This window comes from Rhinoraja longicauda, chromosome 5, assembly GCF_053455715.1.
Source record: "Rhinoraja longicauda isolate Sanriku21f chromosome 5, sRhiLon1.1, whole genome shotgun sequence".
NCBI lineage: Eukaryota > Metazoa > Chordata > Chondrichthyes > Rajiformes > Arhynchobatidae > Rhinoraja > Rhinoraja longicauda.
In genome coordinates this window covers 7,462,276-7,479,292 of record NC_135957.1, presented here as the reverse complement: position 1 = coordinate 7,479,292, position 17,017 = coordinate 7,462,276, and the positions used below count along the sequence as shown (strand labels likewise).

The following is a 17,017-nucleotide window of genomic DNA, read 5'->3' as shown; positions in this document are numbered from 1 at the left end:
AAAAGCCAGCTAAAAATAAAAAACTTAAATCAATTTCCCCAGATACAAAGGGTGAAGAAATTCAAGAAAAAGAACATAGAACAGTATAGCAGGGGTCCTTTGGCCCACAATGTGTGCATGAATATGATGCCAAATTAAACTAATTCCTTCTGCCTGCACATGACCATATCCCTGCATATTCATGTGCCTATTTAAAAGCTTCGTAAATGCCACTATCGTACCTTCCCTCGCAGCACATTCCAGTTACCCACCACTGTGTAAATGACATGCACTGCACATATCATTTAATCGTTCCTCTTCTCAACTTAAAGATATGCTCCCTAGCTTTAACATTTCCATCCTGGGGGAAAAGGTTCTGCCTGTCCACCCTATCTATGCCTCTCAGAATTTCATATACTGCACATCTATCAGGTCTTCCCTCAACTCCAATGTTCCAGATAAAATAATCCAAGCTAATCTAGCACCTCCTTATAGCTAATATTCTATAATCAAGGCAGCATTCTGGTAAACCTCTTCTGCACCCAATAAAAACTGTACTCAAAGCCCTAATTGATAAAGACAAGCATACCATATGCTTTCTTTACAACTCTATCTACTCATGTTGCTACTTCTATCTGTACATGCTTCTAAGGGTCTGCCATTAACTACATACTTTTCCCCTTGCATTCAACCTCCCAAAGTGCAAAACCTCAATTTGCCCAGATTAAGTTCCATCTGTCATTTCGCTGCCCATCTGTAACTGACCTATATTCTACTTTAAGTAATTACAGCATTTTGTTTTAAGCAGCAATAGTAGAAACTGGAGATTTAAACATCCAAGCATAGGAATCAAATAAAAGTGAACATACGCTAAAGGTAAATAACAAAACCCAATGACAGTCTCGAGGAGAGCAAAATACATCAGATCATCTAGGTTTATATAGTTCTGGCTAGACCAAGAGGTCCAGTGTTAAGTCTAAGCGTTGCAAGAAGGAAACATTAGCTCTAGTGGAGTAGATGAATACATTGATCAGGACAAAATAGCCCCAAAAAGTGAAACAAAATAAGAGCAAAGGCCATGACTAAGACTGCATTCCCTTAAAATGACACGATTAATGGATGATGTAGTTGAGGTGGGTTAGATGAATGGCATAATCAATGGGGATAGAGAAAAAGGAACAACTTCCTTTGTCAGCAGCCCAGATCAAGGCAGCGCAGGCTGTTCATCAAAAAAGTCACAAAACATTCCTTCATAAAGGATAATGGAAACCTGGCGTGTTCCCCCAACACTTACTCTTTGTTTGAAAAGTTCATGGTTTCAAGGAGTGAAATTCACAGATTTTTCTGTGGGTTATGGAATAGTGATAGAAAAAGAGCAAATTCATGATGAAAGATCATTAAATCAAGCCATTGGTCGTCTTTTCCTCTCTCTTTCCATAAATGCTGCCTTTCTTGCTGAGAATTCTACCATCTTTTGTTTAGAAATCTGATTTGAGGCATCTGCCAAATTCTGTTTTTAGACTGTGGTGCAGGTCAGCAATTGGCAGTGGGGTCCTGGGGGAGGGAGAGTCCTAATTGGGGAAGGGGTCCTGGAGGTGGGGGGAGGGTTCTGATAGGAAGAGGGTCCCAAAGGAGGAAGGGTTCTGTTAGGATGCAAAGTAAATCATAAAAATATATGTCATGCAAGATTTGATTATAATTCAGCACAAAGCAATACTTTGGATAATGAGCCGAGATGAAGACCCAGACGTCAAAATCAGCGAACAAATCTTTCTTTTTACTTGCACCCAGGTCTCTAATTGAGTTATCTTTGGGAGGGAACTCCAAACACATGCAAATAGAAACAATCGGGAAGGAGACTGCAAAAGGCTGGAACATTTGCAAGAGTTTGCTGATGGAAGCAAAAAGCTAAAAATGTTCTGTGAACGTGAAAATAGCAGCTCAAACAGTTTTTAAAACAGACCGTGGTCTCTCCCTCTCTCCTCAACCCCACCCACATTCAGAATACCGCCCCCATACCTCTCCTCTCCTTAATCCCCATCTTTTTCTCTTGCCCCAAATGCATCTCTCTCCCCCCGGTTTCAAAACCATCCCCTAACCTTCAACTCAGGAATGGCTTCCATCTGATGCCCATGTATTTAGGATCTCCCCTTCTTCCATCACTCGCCCCTCCATTCAGCGATCAACTCAGACCATTCATTTCCCGAACCCAACCATGCATCTATCACGTTGAGAGGACTCCTCATCTCCCTCTCCCCCCCCCCCCCCCCCCCCACCGATTCATTCATACGCTAAAGGAAAATACTCAAATCCCTTCTCCCTCAACTCAGGGGGGATAGAATCAGACCCAACAGCCCCCTACTCCATTCAGACCCCCCTCCTCCTCCTCCCCCAATCAGTGCATCTTCACTCCTCCCCGACTCCCCCTGCCCAGTCCTCAGTCGGAGGTCCGAGTCAGGGACACTCTGTTGTTGCCCAACCCCCCTCTCTCCAAGCCGGAGATCCGAGTCAGGGTCACTCTGTTGTTGCCCACTCCCCCTCTCTCATGGCCAGAGGTCGGAGTCAGGACAGGGGGGCACTTTGTTGTTCCCCACCCCCCACCCCCTCTTTCCCTCTCCAAGCCGGAGTCAGAGCCACTCTGACTGTGGTCTTCCCGTCCTCAGCCGGAGGTCGGAGTCAGGGCCACCGCTCACCCCCCTCGTTGTTGCTTCACTCACCTCATGGCCGCAGCCCGCCGCCGCCGCCGTCGGCTCAGATCGCCCCGTCGCTCACTTGCTCGCTCCCTCTTTCTCTCGGTGTCTCTCCTCTCCGCTTCACTTACTCGCTCCCCGCGCCGAGTAACGGCGGCAGCAGCAGCAGCAGTAGTAGCTCCGAGTCGGCGGCACAGACAGATGGAGTGGAAGGTGGTCGCCGAGCCGGCGCCGGTGAGTCAGTGCCCGGAGCGGCCGTCGCCTCGCGTCCCCTTTACAATTTCGAATGAGCAACGGCCGCCGCACGCGCCCCCCGCCGCCGCCACCGCCGGAAGCGGTCGAGCCGCCGCCACCACCACCAATCCCAAACCGCAAACCCCGGGCAACCGCAAGCCCCGCCCCATCCACGTCACTCACACCGCAGGCCCCGCCCCATCAACATCATTCATACCACAGGCCCCGCCCCAACTCGTCACTCACACCACAGGCCCCGCCCCAGCGACGTCACTCACACCACAGGCCCCGCCCCAGCGGCGTCACTCACACCACAGGTCCCGCCCCCAACACGTCACTCGAACCACAGCACCCGCCCCCAAAACGTCACTCGAACCACAGCACCCGCCCCAAAACGTCACTCGAACCACAGCACCCGCCCCCAGAAACGTCACTCATACCACAAACCCCGCCACCCAAACCTGAGGCCCCGCCCCCACAGGGTCACTCAAACTGCAGCCCCGCCCCGGCAACGTCACTCAAGCCACAAGTCCCGCCTCCACTATCACCAATTGCAACCCCCTGTCCCGCCCCGCCCCCCAGCGCACTTTACTCAAACAATAGACACACAATGCTGGAGTAACTCAGCGGGACAGGCAGCATCTCTGGAGAGAAGGAATGGGTCTGAAGAAGGGTCTCGACCCGAAACGTCACCCATTCCTTCTCTCCAGAGATGCTGAGTTACCCCAGCATTTTGTGTCTATCTTGGTGTGAACCAGCACCTGCAGTAGCTTCCTACACGAATGGGCGACGTTTCGGGTCGAGACCCTTCTTCAGACTGAGAGTCAGGGGAGAGGGAGACCCAGAGAGAAGGGAGGGCAAGGTGTGTAAACGAGACTTCACAGAGGACAGACACAAAATGCTGGAGGAACTCAGCGGGAGCGGCAGCATCTCTGGAGAGAAGCAATGGGTGACGTTTCGGGTCGAGACCCTTCGACAGACTCAAAAAAGAAAGGGGATGCGGCTCAAGGAAAATGCAGAATAGATCATTGTTAGGTGGGAGAAGATAACAACAACAACAACAAAGCAAACAGAGATAAAAGAATCAAGAGTGTTTTATTGGCATATGTCCCAGATAGAACAATGAAATTCTTACTTGCTGCAGCACAACAGAATATGTAAACATAGTACACAATATAATAAACGAGAGAGGAAAATAAAAAGTTCAGTGTGTATATATACAGATAATCACAAGTACACATACTCAAAAAACAAACAACGAACAATAGTAGTGCAGGTACAATGTAAGGTAGACTCTAAATGCTGGAGTATCTCAGCGGGATAGGCAGTATCTCTGGAGAGACGGAAGAGATAAAATGTAATCGGAGACAGTAAGACTGGTGGGAGAACTGGGAAGTGGAAGGGGGAGGGGATGGAGAGAGAGTGAAGGCAAGGGTTTATTTGAAGTTAGAGAGGTCATTCATACCACTGCTGCCCAAGCAAAATATGAGGCGCTGTCCCTCCAAATTGCAAAAGGGTGCAGCCCTGTTCAGGTGCAGCCCAGTGAGGGAAGTGCCCAGTGAGAAAAGTGTGAGTCTTTGGCTGCGAGTCTTCGGCGAGGAGGCTGAGGTGAGGAGGATACAATTGTTTTAAGCCAGAGCTGGTTATAGGCACAAGGTGATGGCGGAAAAGTTGGTGCAGTGTGTTTCCTGCAGGATGTGGGAAGACAGGGACGTCGCTGGAGCTTCTGGGAGCTACACCTGCAAGAACTGTGTCCAGGTGCAGCTCCTGAAGGGACGTGTGGTGGAGTTGGAGAGGCAGTTGGATGACCTCAGGGCCATCCGGGAATGCGAGAGTTTCCTCGACAGGACCTATTGTGAGGCTGTCACGCCAAGGGTCCAGGTCGAGCGAAGGTGGGAGACTGTTTCAGGGGGGAGTGGACGTGGACTACAGGAGACCCCAGTGGCTCTGCCTATTGCAAATAGGTATACCCTCTTGGGAACTGTCGGGGCAGAAGATGTTTCCAGTCCGAGTGGCGGACCTGTTGGCAAGGATACTCGGCAGGGGAGACCGATGTCTGGAAGAGCCGTAGTGGTCGGTGACTCCATAGTCCGAGGGACGGACAGAAGATTCTGTGGCAGCAGGAGGGACTTGAGGATGGTCTGTTGCCTCCCTGGTGCCAGGGTTCAACACATCACGGACCGGCTTCAGAAAATCCTAGTGAGGGAAGGCGATCAACCTGAAGTCGTTGTGCACGTGGGCACGAATGACGTCGGGCGGAAGAGGAAGGAGGTGCTACAGCGGGAGTTTAGAGAGTTGGGAAAAACACTGAGAAGTAGGACGTCGAAGGTGGTTATCTCTGGACTGCTACCGGTACCTCGTGCTGGTGAGGCCAGGAACAGAGAGATAGAGGGTATGAATTTATGGCTGAGGGACTGGTGCAGAGAGCAGGGATTTAGATTTCTGGACCACTGGGATCTCTTCTGGGCTAGGTGTGACTTGTACAAAAGGGACGGGTTGCATCTTAACAGCAGGGGGACAAACATTCTGGCAGGCAGGTTTGCTAGTGTGACACCTGTGGCTTTAAACTAAGTAGTGGGGGGGAGGGATTAACAAATTGTGAATATGAAGATGAGGTAAAAGGGAATACAGGAGATATTGCAAAAGACTCTCGGAAGAATGGGAACAGAAGTTCTAGAGGGGAAAAGAAATTAAGGGCAGGGCCAATTGTGAACGATGTGAGAGGGGAGGTAAATACAGAAGTTAAAGTGTTGTACTTAAATGCACGTAGTATAAAAAATAAAGTGGATGAGCTTGAGGCTCAGTTAGTCATGGGCAAGTATGATGTTGTAGGGATCACTGAGACATGGCTACAAGAGGACCAGGGCTGGGAACTGAATATTCAGGGGTACACAACGTATAGAAAAGACAGACAGGTGGGCAGAGGGGGTGGGGTTGCTCTGATGGTAAGGAATGATATTCATTCCCTTGCAAGGGGTGACATAGAATCAGGAGATGTTGAATCAGTATGGATAGAAATGAGAAATTGTAAGGGTAAAAAGACCCTAATGGGAGTTATCTATAGGCCCCCAAACAGTAGCCTCGACATAGGGTGCAAGTTGAATCAGGAGATAAAATTGGCGTGTCAAAAATGTAATGCTACGGTGGTTATGGGAGATTTCAACATGCAGGTAGACTGGGAAAATCAGGTTGGAAATGGACCCCAGGAAAGAGAGTTTGTAGAGTGCCTTCGAGATGGATTCTTAGAACAGCTTGTACTGGAGCCTACCAGGGAGAAGGCAATTCTGGATTTGGTGTTGTGTAATGATCCTGATCTGATAAGGGGACTAGAGGTAAAAGAGCCATTAGGAGGCAGTGATCACAACATGATAAGTTTTACTCTGCAAATGGAAAGGCAGAAGGGAAAATCGGAAGTGTCGGTATTACAGTATAGCAAAGGGGATTACAGAGGCATGAGGCAGGAGCTGGCCAAAATTGATTGCAAGGAGGCCCTAGCAGGGAAGACGGTAGAACAGCAATGGCAGGTATTCCTGGGAATAATGCAGAGGTTGCTGGATCAATTTATTCCAAAGAGGTGGAAAGACTCTAAGGGGAGTAAGAGACACCTGTGCCTGTCAAGGGAAGTCAGGGACAGCATAAAAATTAAGGAGAGGAAGTATAACATAGCAAAGAAGAGTGGGAAGACAGAGGATTGGGACTCTTTTAAAGAGCAACAAAAGTTAACTAAAAAGGCAATACGGGGAGAAAAGATGAGGTACGAGGGTAAACTCGCCAATAATATAAAGGAGGATAGCAAAAGTTTTTTTAGGCACGTGAAGAGGAAAAAAATAGTCAAGGCAAATGTGGGTCCCTTGAAGACAGAAGCAGGGGAATTTATTATGGGGAACAAAGAAATGGCAGACGAGTTAAACCGTTACTTTGGATCTGTCTTCACTGAGGAAGATACACATAATCTCCCAAATGTTCTAGGGGCCGGAGAACCTAGGGTGATGGAGGAACTGAAGGAAATCCACATTAGGCAGGAAATGGTTTTGGGTAGACTGATGGGACTGAAGGCTGATAAATCCCCAGGGCCTGATGGTCTGCATCCCAGAGGTGGCTCTAGAAATAGTGGAAGCATTGGAGATCATTTTTCAATGTTCTATAGATTCAGGATCAGTTCCTGTGGATTGGAGGATAGCAAATGTTATCCCACTTTTTAAGAAAGGAGGGAGAGAGAAAACGGGTAATTATAGACCAGTTAGTCTGACATCAGTGGTGGGGAAGATGCTGGAGTCAATTATAAAAGACGAAATTGCTGAGCATTTGGATAGCAGTAACGGGATCATTCCGAGTCAGCATGGATTTACGAAGGGGAAATCATGCTTGACAAATCTACTGGAATTTTTTGAGGATGTAACTAGGAAAATTGACAAGGGAGAGTCAGTGGATGTGGTGTACCTCGACTTTCAGAAAGCCTTCGACAAGGTCCCACATACAAGATTAGTGGGCAAAATTAGGGCACATGGTTTTGGGGGTAGGGTACTGACATGGATAGAAAATTGGTTGACAGACAGAAAGCAAAGAGTGGGGATAAATGGGTCCCTTTCGGAATGGCAGGCAGTGACCAGTGGGGTACCGCAAGGTTCGGTGCTGGGACCTCAGCTATTTACGATATACATTAATGACTTAGACGAAGGGATTAAAAGTACCATTAGCAAGTTTGCAGATGATACTAAGTTGGGGGGTAGTGTGAATTGTGAGGAAGATGCAATAAGGCTGCAGGGTGACTTGGACAGATTGTGTGAGTGGGCGGATACATGGCAGATGCAGTTTAATGTAGATAAGTGTGAGGTTATTCACTTTGGAAGTAAGAATAGAAAGGCAGATTATTATCTGAATGGTGTCAAGTTAGGAGGAGGGGGAGTTCAACGAGATCTGGGTGTCCTAGTGCATCAGTCAATGAAAGGAAGCATGCAGGTACAGCAGGCAGTGAAGAAAGCCAATGGAATGTTGGCCTTCGTAACAAGAGGAGTTGAGTATAGGAGCAAAGAGGTCCTTCTACAGTTGTACCGGGCCCTGGTGAGACCGCACCTGGAGTACTGTGTGCAGTTTTGGTCTCCAAATTTGAGGAAGGATATTCTTGCTATGGAGGGCGTGCAGCGTAGGTTCACTAGGTTAATTCCCGGAATGGCGGGACTGTCGTATGTTGAAAGGCTGGAGCGATTGGGCTTGTATACACTGGAATTTAGAAGGATGAGGGGGGATCTTATTGAAACATATAAGATAATTAGGGGATTGGACACATTAGAGGCAGATAACATGTTCCCAATGTTGGGGGAGTCCAGAACAAGGGGCCACAGTTTAAGAATAAGGGGTAGGCCATTTAGAACGGAGATGAGGAAGAACTTTTTCAGTCAGAGGGTGGTGAAGGTGTGTAATTCTCTGCCTCAGAAGGCAGTGGAGGCCAGTTCGTTGGATGCTTTCAAGAGAGAGCTGGATAGAGCTCTTAAGGATAGCGGAGTGAGGGGGTATGGGGAGAAGGCAGGAACGGGGTACTGATTGAGAGTGATCAGCCATGATCGCATTGAATGGCGGTGCTGGCTCGGAGGGCTGAATGGCCTACTCCTGCACCTATTGTCTATTGTCTATTGCTGGCAAAGGAGGAGGCCCAGGACAGAAAGGTCAGTGTGGGAATGGGAGGGGGAGTTAAAGTGCTGAGCAACCAGGAGATCAAGTAGGGGGATTGAGTGGAGGTGTTCAGCGAAACGATCACTGGAGTAACTCAGCGGGACAGGCAGCATCTCTTCTATCCAGAGATGCTGCGTGATCCATATTCCTCCATTCCCTGCATATCTAAAACCCTCTTAAATAGCAACTGCCCCAAATTACTCTTCCTGGCTCCTGCCTAATAACACTGTCATCTGTTTTACCCCGATTTAGTACTTCACCTAAGGTCCAAACTTATACTTATTAATACCTCTCTTAAAACTTCTGAAGTTGTGATCACTGTTCCCAAAATACTCTTCCACTGAAACACTGGTCACCTAGCCAGGCTTGTTTCCCAGTACAATTTGGAGGTGACAAAGCAGATTGACGAAGAGAGGTGATGAAGGAGATTGATGAAGGTATGGCAGTGGCTGTATTTTAGATAGGCTTTTGATAAGGTCTCTCATTACAGGCCGATCCAGAAGATACACAGGATTCACAATGACTTGGCCGTATGGATTCAGAACTGGCTTATTCATAGAAGACAGAGGGTTGTGGTGGAAGGTAAATATTCCGGCTGGTCTGTGACCAGTGGAGTTCCACAGGAATCTGTGCTGGGACCTCTGCTGCCTGTGATATACATAAATGATCTAGATGTAAATATAGATGGGTTGGTGAGTAAGTTTCTAAGGACACTAAAATTGGCAGAGTTACAGACAGTGAGGAATTATAAGAAAATAACTGCAGATGCTGGTACAAATCGAAGGTATTTATTCACTGATCTGAAGAAGGGTCTCGACCCGAAACGTCGCCCATTCCTTCTCTCCTGAGATGCTGCTTGACCTGCTGAGTTACTCCAGCATTTTGTGAATAAATACCTTCGACAGTGAGGAATGCTCACTGAACGTACAGTGGGATATAGATCAGTTGCAGAAATGGGCAGGGAAATGGCAGATTGAGTTTAATCCAATCAAGTGTGAGGTGTTGCACTTTGGGAGAATGAATGTAAGGGGAAAGTATACAGTTAATGGCAGGAACCTTAACAGCATTAAGGTTGTTTAGACCGCCCCGACGTGCAGCAACAGCGGCAGCGACAGCGTGTTCGCCCGCCCCGGATCACGGGGCTTGGGTCGGCCCGCTGCGGACCTTCCACCGTCCGGCGCGGCCTGCAACCACAACAACCTGACCGTGGGAGAAGACGGCAGGGGAAGGGAAAAGACATTGTGGCCTTCCATCACAGTGAGGAGAGGACTGGAGGAGACTCACTGTGATGGATGTTTCTTTTTTTGTGTGTTGGTTGGGGTTGTGTAATTTGCCTATTTTAATGCTTTTATTGTGTAATTTGCCTATTTTAATGCTTTTATTGTTGGACTGTGGGTGACTGAATTTCGTCCAAAAAACTTGTTTTTTGGATGACAAATAAAGATATCTTGAAACATAGAAACATAGAAAATAGGTGCAGGAGTAGGCCATTCGGCCCTTCGAGCCTGCACCAATCATTCAGCTCAGTAGCCTGTACCTGCCTTCTCTCCATACCACCTGATCCCTTTAGCAAAAAGGGCCACATCTAACTCCCTCTTAAATATAGCCAATGAACTGGCCTCAACTACCTTCTGTGGCAGAGAATTCCACAGACTCACCACTCTCTGTGTGAAGAAATGTTTTCTCATCTCGGTCCTAAAAGACTTCCCCCTTAACCTTAAGCTGTGACCCCTGGTTCTGGACTCCCCCAACATCGGGAACAATCTTGAATCTTGAATTGATGTAAAGAAGGATCTTGTTCATAGCTCAGGTGGCAACACGTGGATACGGTAGTAAAAAAGGCATTTTTTTCCCGCATGGTTTCTCCATTTTTCTGTGTCATCTGGCGAAATACATGTTGTTGAAATGCAGCATTTGTTTCCATCACATGAAGCTTCATCAAAGCAGCAACAGCCTTAGCATAATCCGCTTTGCATCCTGTCTCTGGAACCGTTTTGAAAGACTCCCAAACTGAAGCTCCAGCACTGTAATATAGCAATGCTCTCCGTCGTGTGAGCAGCACCAGCATTGTCCCGTCGACAAACAGTCCCAGGCTGTCTGCGGAGGCATCAAATTTCCCTGGCCATGCCTTCCAAAATGCACTCACTACACTCGCTTTCCCACTCGAATGGATTCAATCCTCCAATTCCAGCTACTTCAACTCCACCAAACAAAATGTCTGTCTCAAAAGTTGAATGACACAATTCATAATTCATCCTCGTCGCCAATGTCAGATCTTTGCTTTGATCCGATAAGTGCATATTTAACGCCACTGAAAACAAATGTGTTGTCTTTTATTCCGCCATTTTCTTATCTCCCCCGAACATGTGGTACCTGACCATTTTGTGACCTTTGTGACTGGATGCAACAAGCAATGCATTACTGTACACTATCGGTTATTATGACGAGTCCCAGTCACTATTGATTTGTCCAAGGGCTAACACAGAATCATAAGGTCGTAAGCAATAGGAGTAGAATTAGGCCATTCGGCCCATCAAGTCTACACTGCCATTCAATCATGGCTGATCTATCTCTCCCTCCTAACCCCATTTACCTGCCTTCTCCCCATAACCTCCGACCCCTGTACTAATCAAGAATCTATCTCTGCCTTAAAAATATCCACTGACTTGGCCTCCACAGCCTTCTGTGGCAAAGAATTCCACAGATTCACCACCCTCTGACTAAATACATTTCACCTCATCTCCTTCCTAAAAGAACGTCCTTTAATTCTGAGGCTGTGCCCTCTCGTCCTAGACTATCCCACTAGTGGAAATATCCTCTCCACATCCACTCTATCCAAGCCTTTCACTATTCTGTATGTTTCAATGAATTCCCACCTCACTCTTCTAACGCGAGTACAGGCCCAGTAGAGGCCCAATCCTGGCTCAACAAGGGCTCACTCTGCAGCCTCTGCTTTACAAATATTTGCACGGCATTGCAGCCTTGCATCTGTGATCTGTAAAGACTCACACTGCACTGCTGCTTTGCAAAAACTCATAGTGTATCCCTGCTCAACAAAGACTGCCACTGCACCCCAGACTGCAAAATCTCACACTGCACCACTGCTTCGCAATGACTCACACACTACGTCTGTTCTCCAAGGACACACATTGGAGTCTGGCTCTGCAAAGCCTCACAGCTCTCTAAAGGTTAGTGTTACATCCTCAGCTATGCAGAGAATTAAACTGAACCACCGCTCCACAATGACTCACTACATCCCTGGTCTAACAACCCTGCAAAGACTCTCACTGCCATGCTGCTCTGAACTTAAACTGCACCTCTGCTCTATAAGGACTCACAATGCAACCCAGTTCTGATGAGACACTTGCTACATTTGAATGAATGAATGAATGAATGAATAAGTTTATTGGCCAAGTATGTACACTTACAAGGAATGTGCCTTGGTGCTCTGCTCATAAGTAACAACACGAACATACAGTAAACAATTAAGAATATTTTTTAGGAAGGTACTCTCACTCTCCATGAGGATTCTCTCGAACATCTGCTGATGCTCTACAGAAAGTATTCCGACAGGATGCATCTCAGCCTGGTGTGGCAACTGCTCTGCTCCAGATCACCTAAACTAGCAGGGAGTGGTGAACACAACCCAGCCCATCACAGACTCGTTCCCTCCTTCCATCTCATCAATCTTCACTGTGCGTTGCATCAGGAAGCCTGGAAGTCTTGTCAAGGATGCGACCACCCTGGTCATTTCCTTTTCTCTCTGTTACCTCTTCTACCCACAGGAGCTTGACTTAGAGAACAGCTTCTTTCCCATTGCTATCAGACTCCTGGATCAATCACCTTTTACAAAGAACCAACTATACCTCTGCATTGCAAGGACTCATGCTACATTCCTGCTCCACAATGGCAGACAATTCATCTCTGTTCTGCAGACAATGTGTCTCCATACTGCAGCCTCACACTGCATCCCGTCTGTGCGATACGGTGGCGCAAGAGTAGAGTTGCTGCCTTACAGTGCCAGAGACCCGATTTTGAACCCGACTACGGGTGCTGCTGTCTGTACGCAGTTTGTACGTTCTCCTTGTGACTTTGTGGGTTTTCCCCAGGTGCTCTGGTTTCCCCCCACACTCCAAAGACGTGTAGTTTGTAGGTTAATTGGCTTTGATAAAGATTGTAAATTATCCCTAGTGTGTGTAAGATAACGCTAGTGTAGGGGGATCACTGGTCGGCACGTACTCGGTGGGCTGAGGGGGCCTGTTTCCGCGCTGTATCTCTAAACAAAACTAAGACTAAATCTCAGCAAGGATTCTCCCTGCAGGCCTGCTCTGTAAAGGATTAACATACATGCATGCTCTGCAAAGACATGCATTTCAACTCCAGTTCTGCACGGAATAACACTGAATCTATGGCCGCATCTTAGAGCCTCTGCTCTGCAAAGACTCAAACTATGCCTAAATTGCCAAGACCAACTCTGCATCCAAGCTCTGGAAAGTCCAGCCCTGCAACCCACTTGATCAAGAACTTCCAGAGTCACACTGCCTACTGCTTTGCAGAGACTCACAATGAATCTCTGCTCAGCTTTGGCAAGCACTGCATCCCTGTTCTGCAAGGATAGTATTACAGTCCCTCTCTGCAAGTAAAACATTAGTTTCTGCTCTGGAAGCATAGTATTACAGCTCCTCTACAATAAGAGCAATACTATCCCTCTGCAAGGATAGCGTTACAGTCATTCTTTACAAATACTGCATTAAAGGCCCTCTCTGCAAAGACACACACTGAACTGCTGCTCTACACAAACTTAACAGTACCTCTTCTCTCCAAAGACTAGCACTACAGACCCTACTCTGATTAACTCCAACTATGCCACTTTTTTCTGCAAACACTTGAACTTCTCCTATGCTCAGCGACGAATCACAGTTCACGTGTGTTCTGCAAGGACTCAGTGCCGCATCCTCACTCGGCAAGGCTGGGCACTGCTCCCTATTCTGCAAAGAGTCACATTGCACTCCTGGACTGCAAGGATCAGCAGTACAGCTCCTGCCAAGCATACACAAACTGCACCACCAGTCTGCAAGGATGGGGTTAACAAAAAGAGAAACAGGGAGGGAGAGTTTAATAGGAACCAGTAATAATAAGCAAAGAACAGCCCTCAATCTATTTCTATTGTACACAGACACCAGTCTCCATGTCTTCTATTGATATGACAGACAAAATCAGAGAAATTACCAGCACAAACCAGATCGCTATTTGTTGCAGTGACAGCTACACAACATAAATAACTTAAATAGGAATGTAGGTAGTCTGTGTAGGTAGGAAGAAGGGTCTTGATCCGAAAGCAGCACAAGTAGATAGAGTGGTAAAGAAGACATAAGGACTGCTGGCCTTCATCAGTTGGGGACTGAGTATAAGAGTACGGAAGTCATGTTACAGCTTTATGAGGTTTTGGTCAGGCTGCATTTGGAGTTTTGTGTGCAGTTCTGATCACTCCATTATAGAAATGATGCGGAGGCTTTGGAGACCATGCAGAAGAGGTTTATCAGAATAAAGGTAGGCACAAAATGCTGGAGTAACTCAGCTGGACAGGCAGTATCTCTGGAGAGAAGGAATGGGTGACGTTTCGGGTCGAGACTCTTCTTCAGACTGATGTCAGGGGAGTGGGCGGGACAGATACAGAATGTAGTTGGAGACAGTAAGACTAGTGGGAGAACTGGGATGGGGAGGGGATGCAGAGGGAGGGAAAGCAAGGGCTATTTGAAGTTAGAGAAGTTAATGTTCATACCGCAGGGGTGTAAGCTACCCAAGCAAAATATGAGTGCTGTTCCTCCAATTTGCGCTGGGCCTCACTCTGACAATGGACAGAAAGGTCAGATTGGGAATGGGAGGGGAAGTTAAAGTGCTGAGCCACCGGGATGCTTAGAATTTATCAGAAAGATGTCTGCATTAAGGGGGTGTTATCTCTAAGGAGAAGTTAGACAAACTTGGATTGTTTCCTGTGGCACGGCACAGGCTAAAGGGAGACCTAATGGTGGTTTATAAAATTATTGGAGACACAGATAGGGTACACAGTATCTTTATTCTAGGGTGGAAATGTCAAAGAGTGTGGCACAGCGGTAGAGTTACTGTTTTACAGCGCCAGAGACCTGGGATTGATCCTGACTACAGGTGCTGTTTGTACATTCCTCCGGTGCCCATGTGGGTTTTCTACGGGTACTCCAGTTTCCTCCCACAATCCAAAAACGTGCAAAAACGTAGGTTAATTGGCTTCTGTAAATTGTAGTATGTAGGTTAGAACTAGTATATGGGTAATTGCTGGTCATTGCAGACTCTGTGGGCCGAAGGGCCTGTTTGAAACTCGTATCTGTAAACTAAGCTAAGACTAGGGGGCACAGCTTTGCGAGAGGGGGAAAGTTTAAAGAAGATGTGCGGGCCACATTTCTTTTACACAGAATGGTGGGAGCCTGGAAGGGTGGAAGCAGATACAATTGAAATGTTTAATGATGGAGTTACTCAGGCAGCAACTCTGGCAAAAATGGATAGGTGACGTTTTGGGTCGGAACCCTTCTTCAGATTGCTGAGTTACTCCATCATTTGGTGTAAACCAGCATCTGCAGTTCCTTGCTACACAGTTGGATTGACACAATGATGTCATGCATTAACAGAATTTCATTGTACTTACGTACACGTGATAATAAAGAACCATTGGAGCAAGAGAGAGTGAGGTGCACCACCAAGCTGACATCAATCGGAGAGTTATGGTACCGAGGACCACTGTGATATGGACTCGCCAAGTCAAGCTCTGTCTTAAACCAACCACAGAATCACCGGAGGTCTGTGGCTACTTGAGCACCTTCTCATGCAGTAGAGTGTATAAAACACAATGTACTTTGATTCTCAGCAAAACTCTCACACCTGACCTTCCTGCATGTATAAAAGCTCATTGCATCTTCTGCTCCGGTTTCCCACCGTCTCTTCACCCACAACAGGCATCTTGGACATAAGGAACAAATGGTTCTGTTTGGTTTAATTTTGTTTATTATTCTTGTCACGCAGAGATGCAGTGACTTTGTTTTGTGCGCTATCCAGGCAAATCATACCAAACAGACCAGAATCAGACCACACATGATGAGTACAACAGGTAGTTCAAAAAGAGAAAGGACATAGTGTTATAGTTGCAGAGAAAGTGTAGGTTAATTTTTTTTTGCAAATGCCACATTGTGATAGATTCCTTCACTTATGAGACGTCAAAAGTTTGATAACAGCAGGAAAGAGGCTGCTCTTGTATCTGGTGGTCTGTGCGTTCAGACCTTTGTATCTTCTGTCTTACAGGAATGTAGTAGAATGGAATGCATGCTGCAGTGGTCCTTGAGTATGTCGGCTGCTTTCACAGGGCAGTGCGAAGTGTGGATGGAGTCAATGAGGAAGAGCAGAGAGCTGGTTTGCACGATGGACTGGGCTGCATTCACAACTCTGCAATTTCTTGCACTCCCCTGAACCGCAGTTGCCAAAGCAAGTTAACAAGTTGTGATGCATCCCGATAATGCATCTGCAGAAATTGGTATGAATTACTGCAGTCATGCCAACTTTCTTTACTCTTCTGAGGAATGAGAGGTGTTGATGTGCTTTCTTGACCACAAGGCTCACAGTCAAAAAGTCATATTTTAACTAATAAAAAATAAGGTTTCAGGACACAGATAGATAAACAGGTGAAGAAGGCATATGGTACTCTTGCCTTCGCCTGTCAGGGCATTGAGTAAAAGAGTAGGGACATCATATTATAGCTGTACAATATGTTTGTAAGAGCCCACTTGGAATACTGTGTGCAGTTTTGGTCGCCATACTATAGGAAGGATGTGAATAAACTAGAGAAGGTGCAGAGAAGATTCACAAGGATGTTGCCAGAACTGGAGACGCTTGTGTTATAAGGAGAGACTGGACTGGCATTCTTTTCCTTGGAGCATTGGAAACTGACAGGTGACCTCACAGAGGTTTATAAAATCATGAATCGCTTCGATAAGATGGATGGTCACAGTCCTTTCCCTGGGTCAGAGTAGTTTAAAACTTAAACTTTAGAGGATACATTTAAGGTGAGAGTGGTAATATTTAACAGGGACCTGAGGGGCAATCTTTTCATGCAGAGAGAGGTGGGTATGTGGAACACTGAGCACAACTGTGGTTGATCCTCCCTCTTGATACCACACTCCTGCTCTCCCCATACCCCCTCTGTCTCCTGTGTCCAGGCAGTCCAAACTCGATGTGTCTTCTTCGTGACTATGTCCAGTTGATGGCCTCCATCGCTCTCTGTCGTGGGAAATCCCACACGTCCAGCCAGTACAACTCTCCAGGCAGGGGATGGCATTCCTTCATGTCTTACCTGGTAACCTAAGACTGGTTCCAGACCCTCCATCCCAATCAGGGAAAACATTCTCCCAGCATCCAACCTG

The 17,017-nt window shown here is 47.0% G+C and overlaps 1 protein-coding gene across 1 annotated transcript in view; it reads right to left on the bottom strand.

Moving 5' to 3' along the window:
• enah (ENAH actin regulator) overlaps nucleotides 1-3,022 on the bottom strand; it is a 183,906-nt gene extending 180,884 nt beyond the window's left edge. Inside the window, exon 1 of the mRNA XM_078398862.1 lies at nucleotides 2,697-3,022. Coding sequence (XP_078254988.1) covers nucleotides 2,697-2,701 — 5 coding nt within the window. The 5' untranslated portion in view covers nucleotides 2,702-3,022. The remainder of the gene's footprint in view (nucleotides 1-2,696) is intronic.
• Between the last annotated feature and the right edge of the window lie 13,995 nt (nucleotides 3,023-17,017).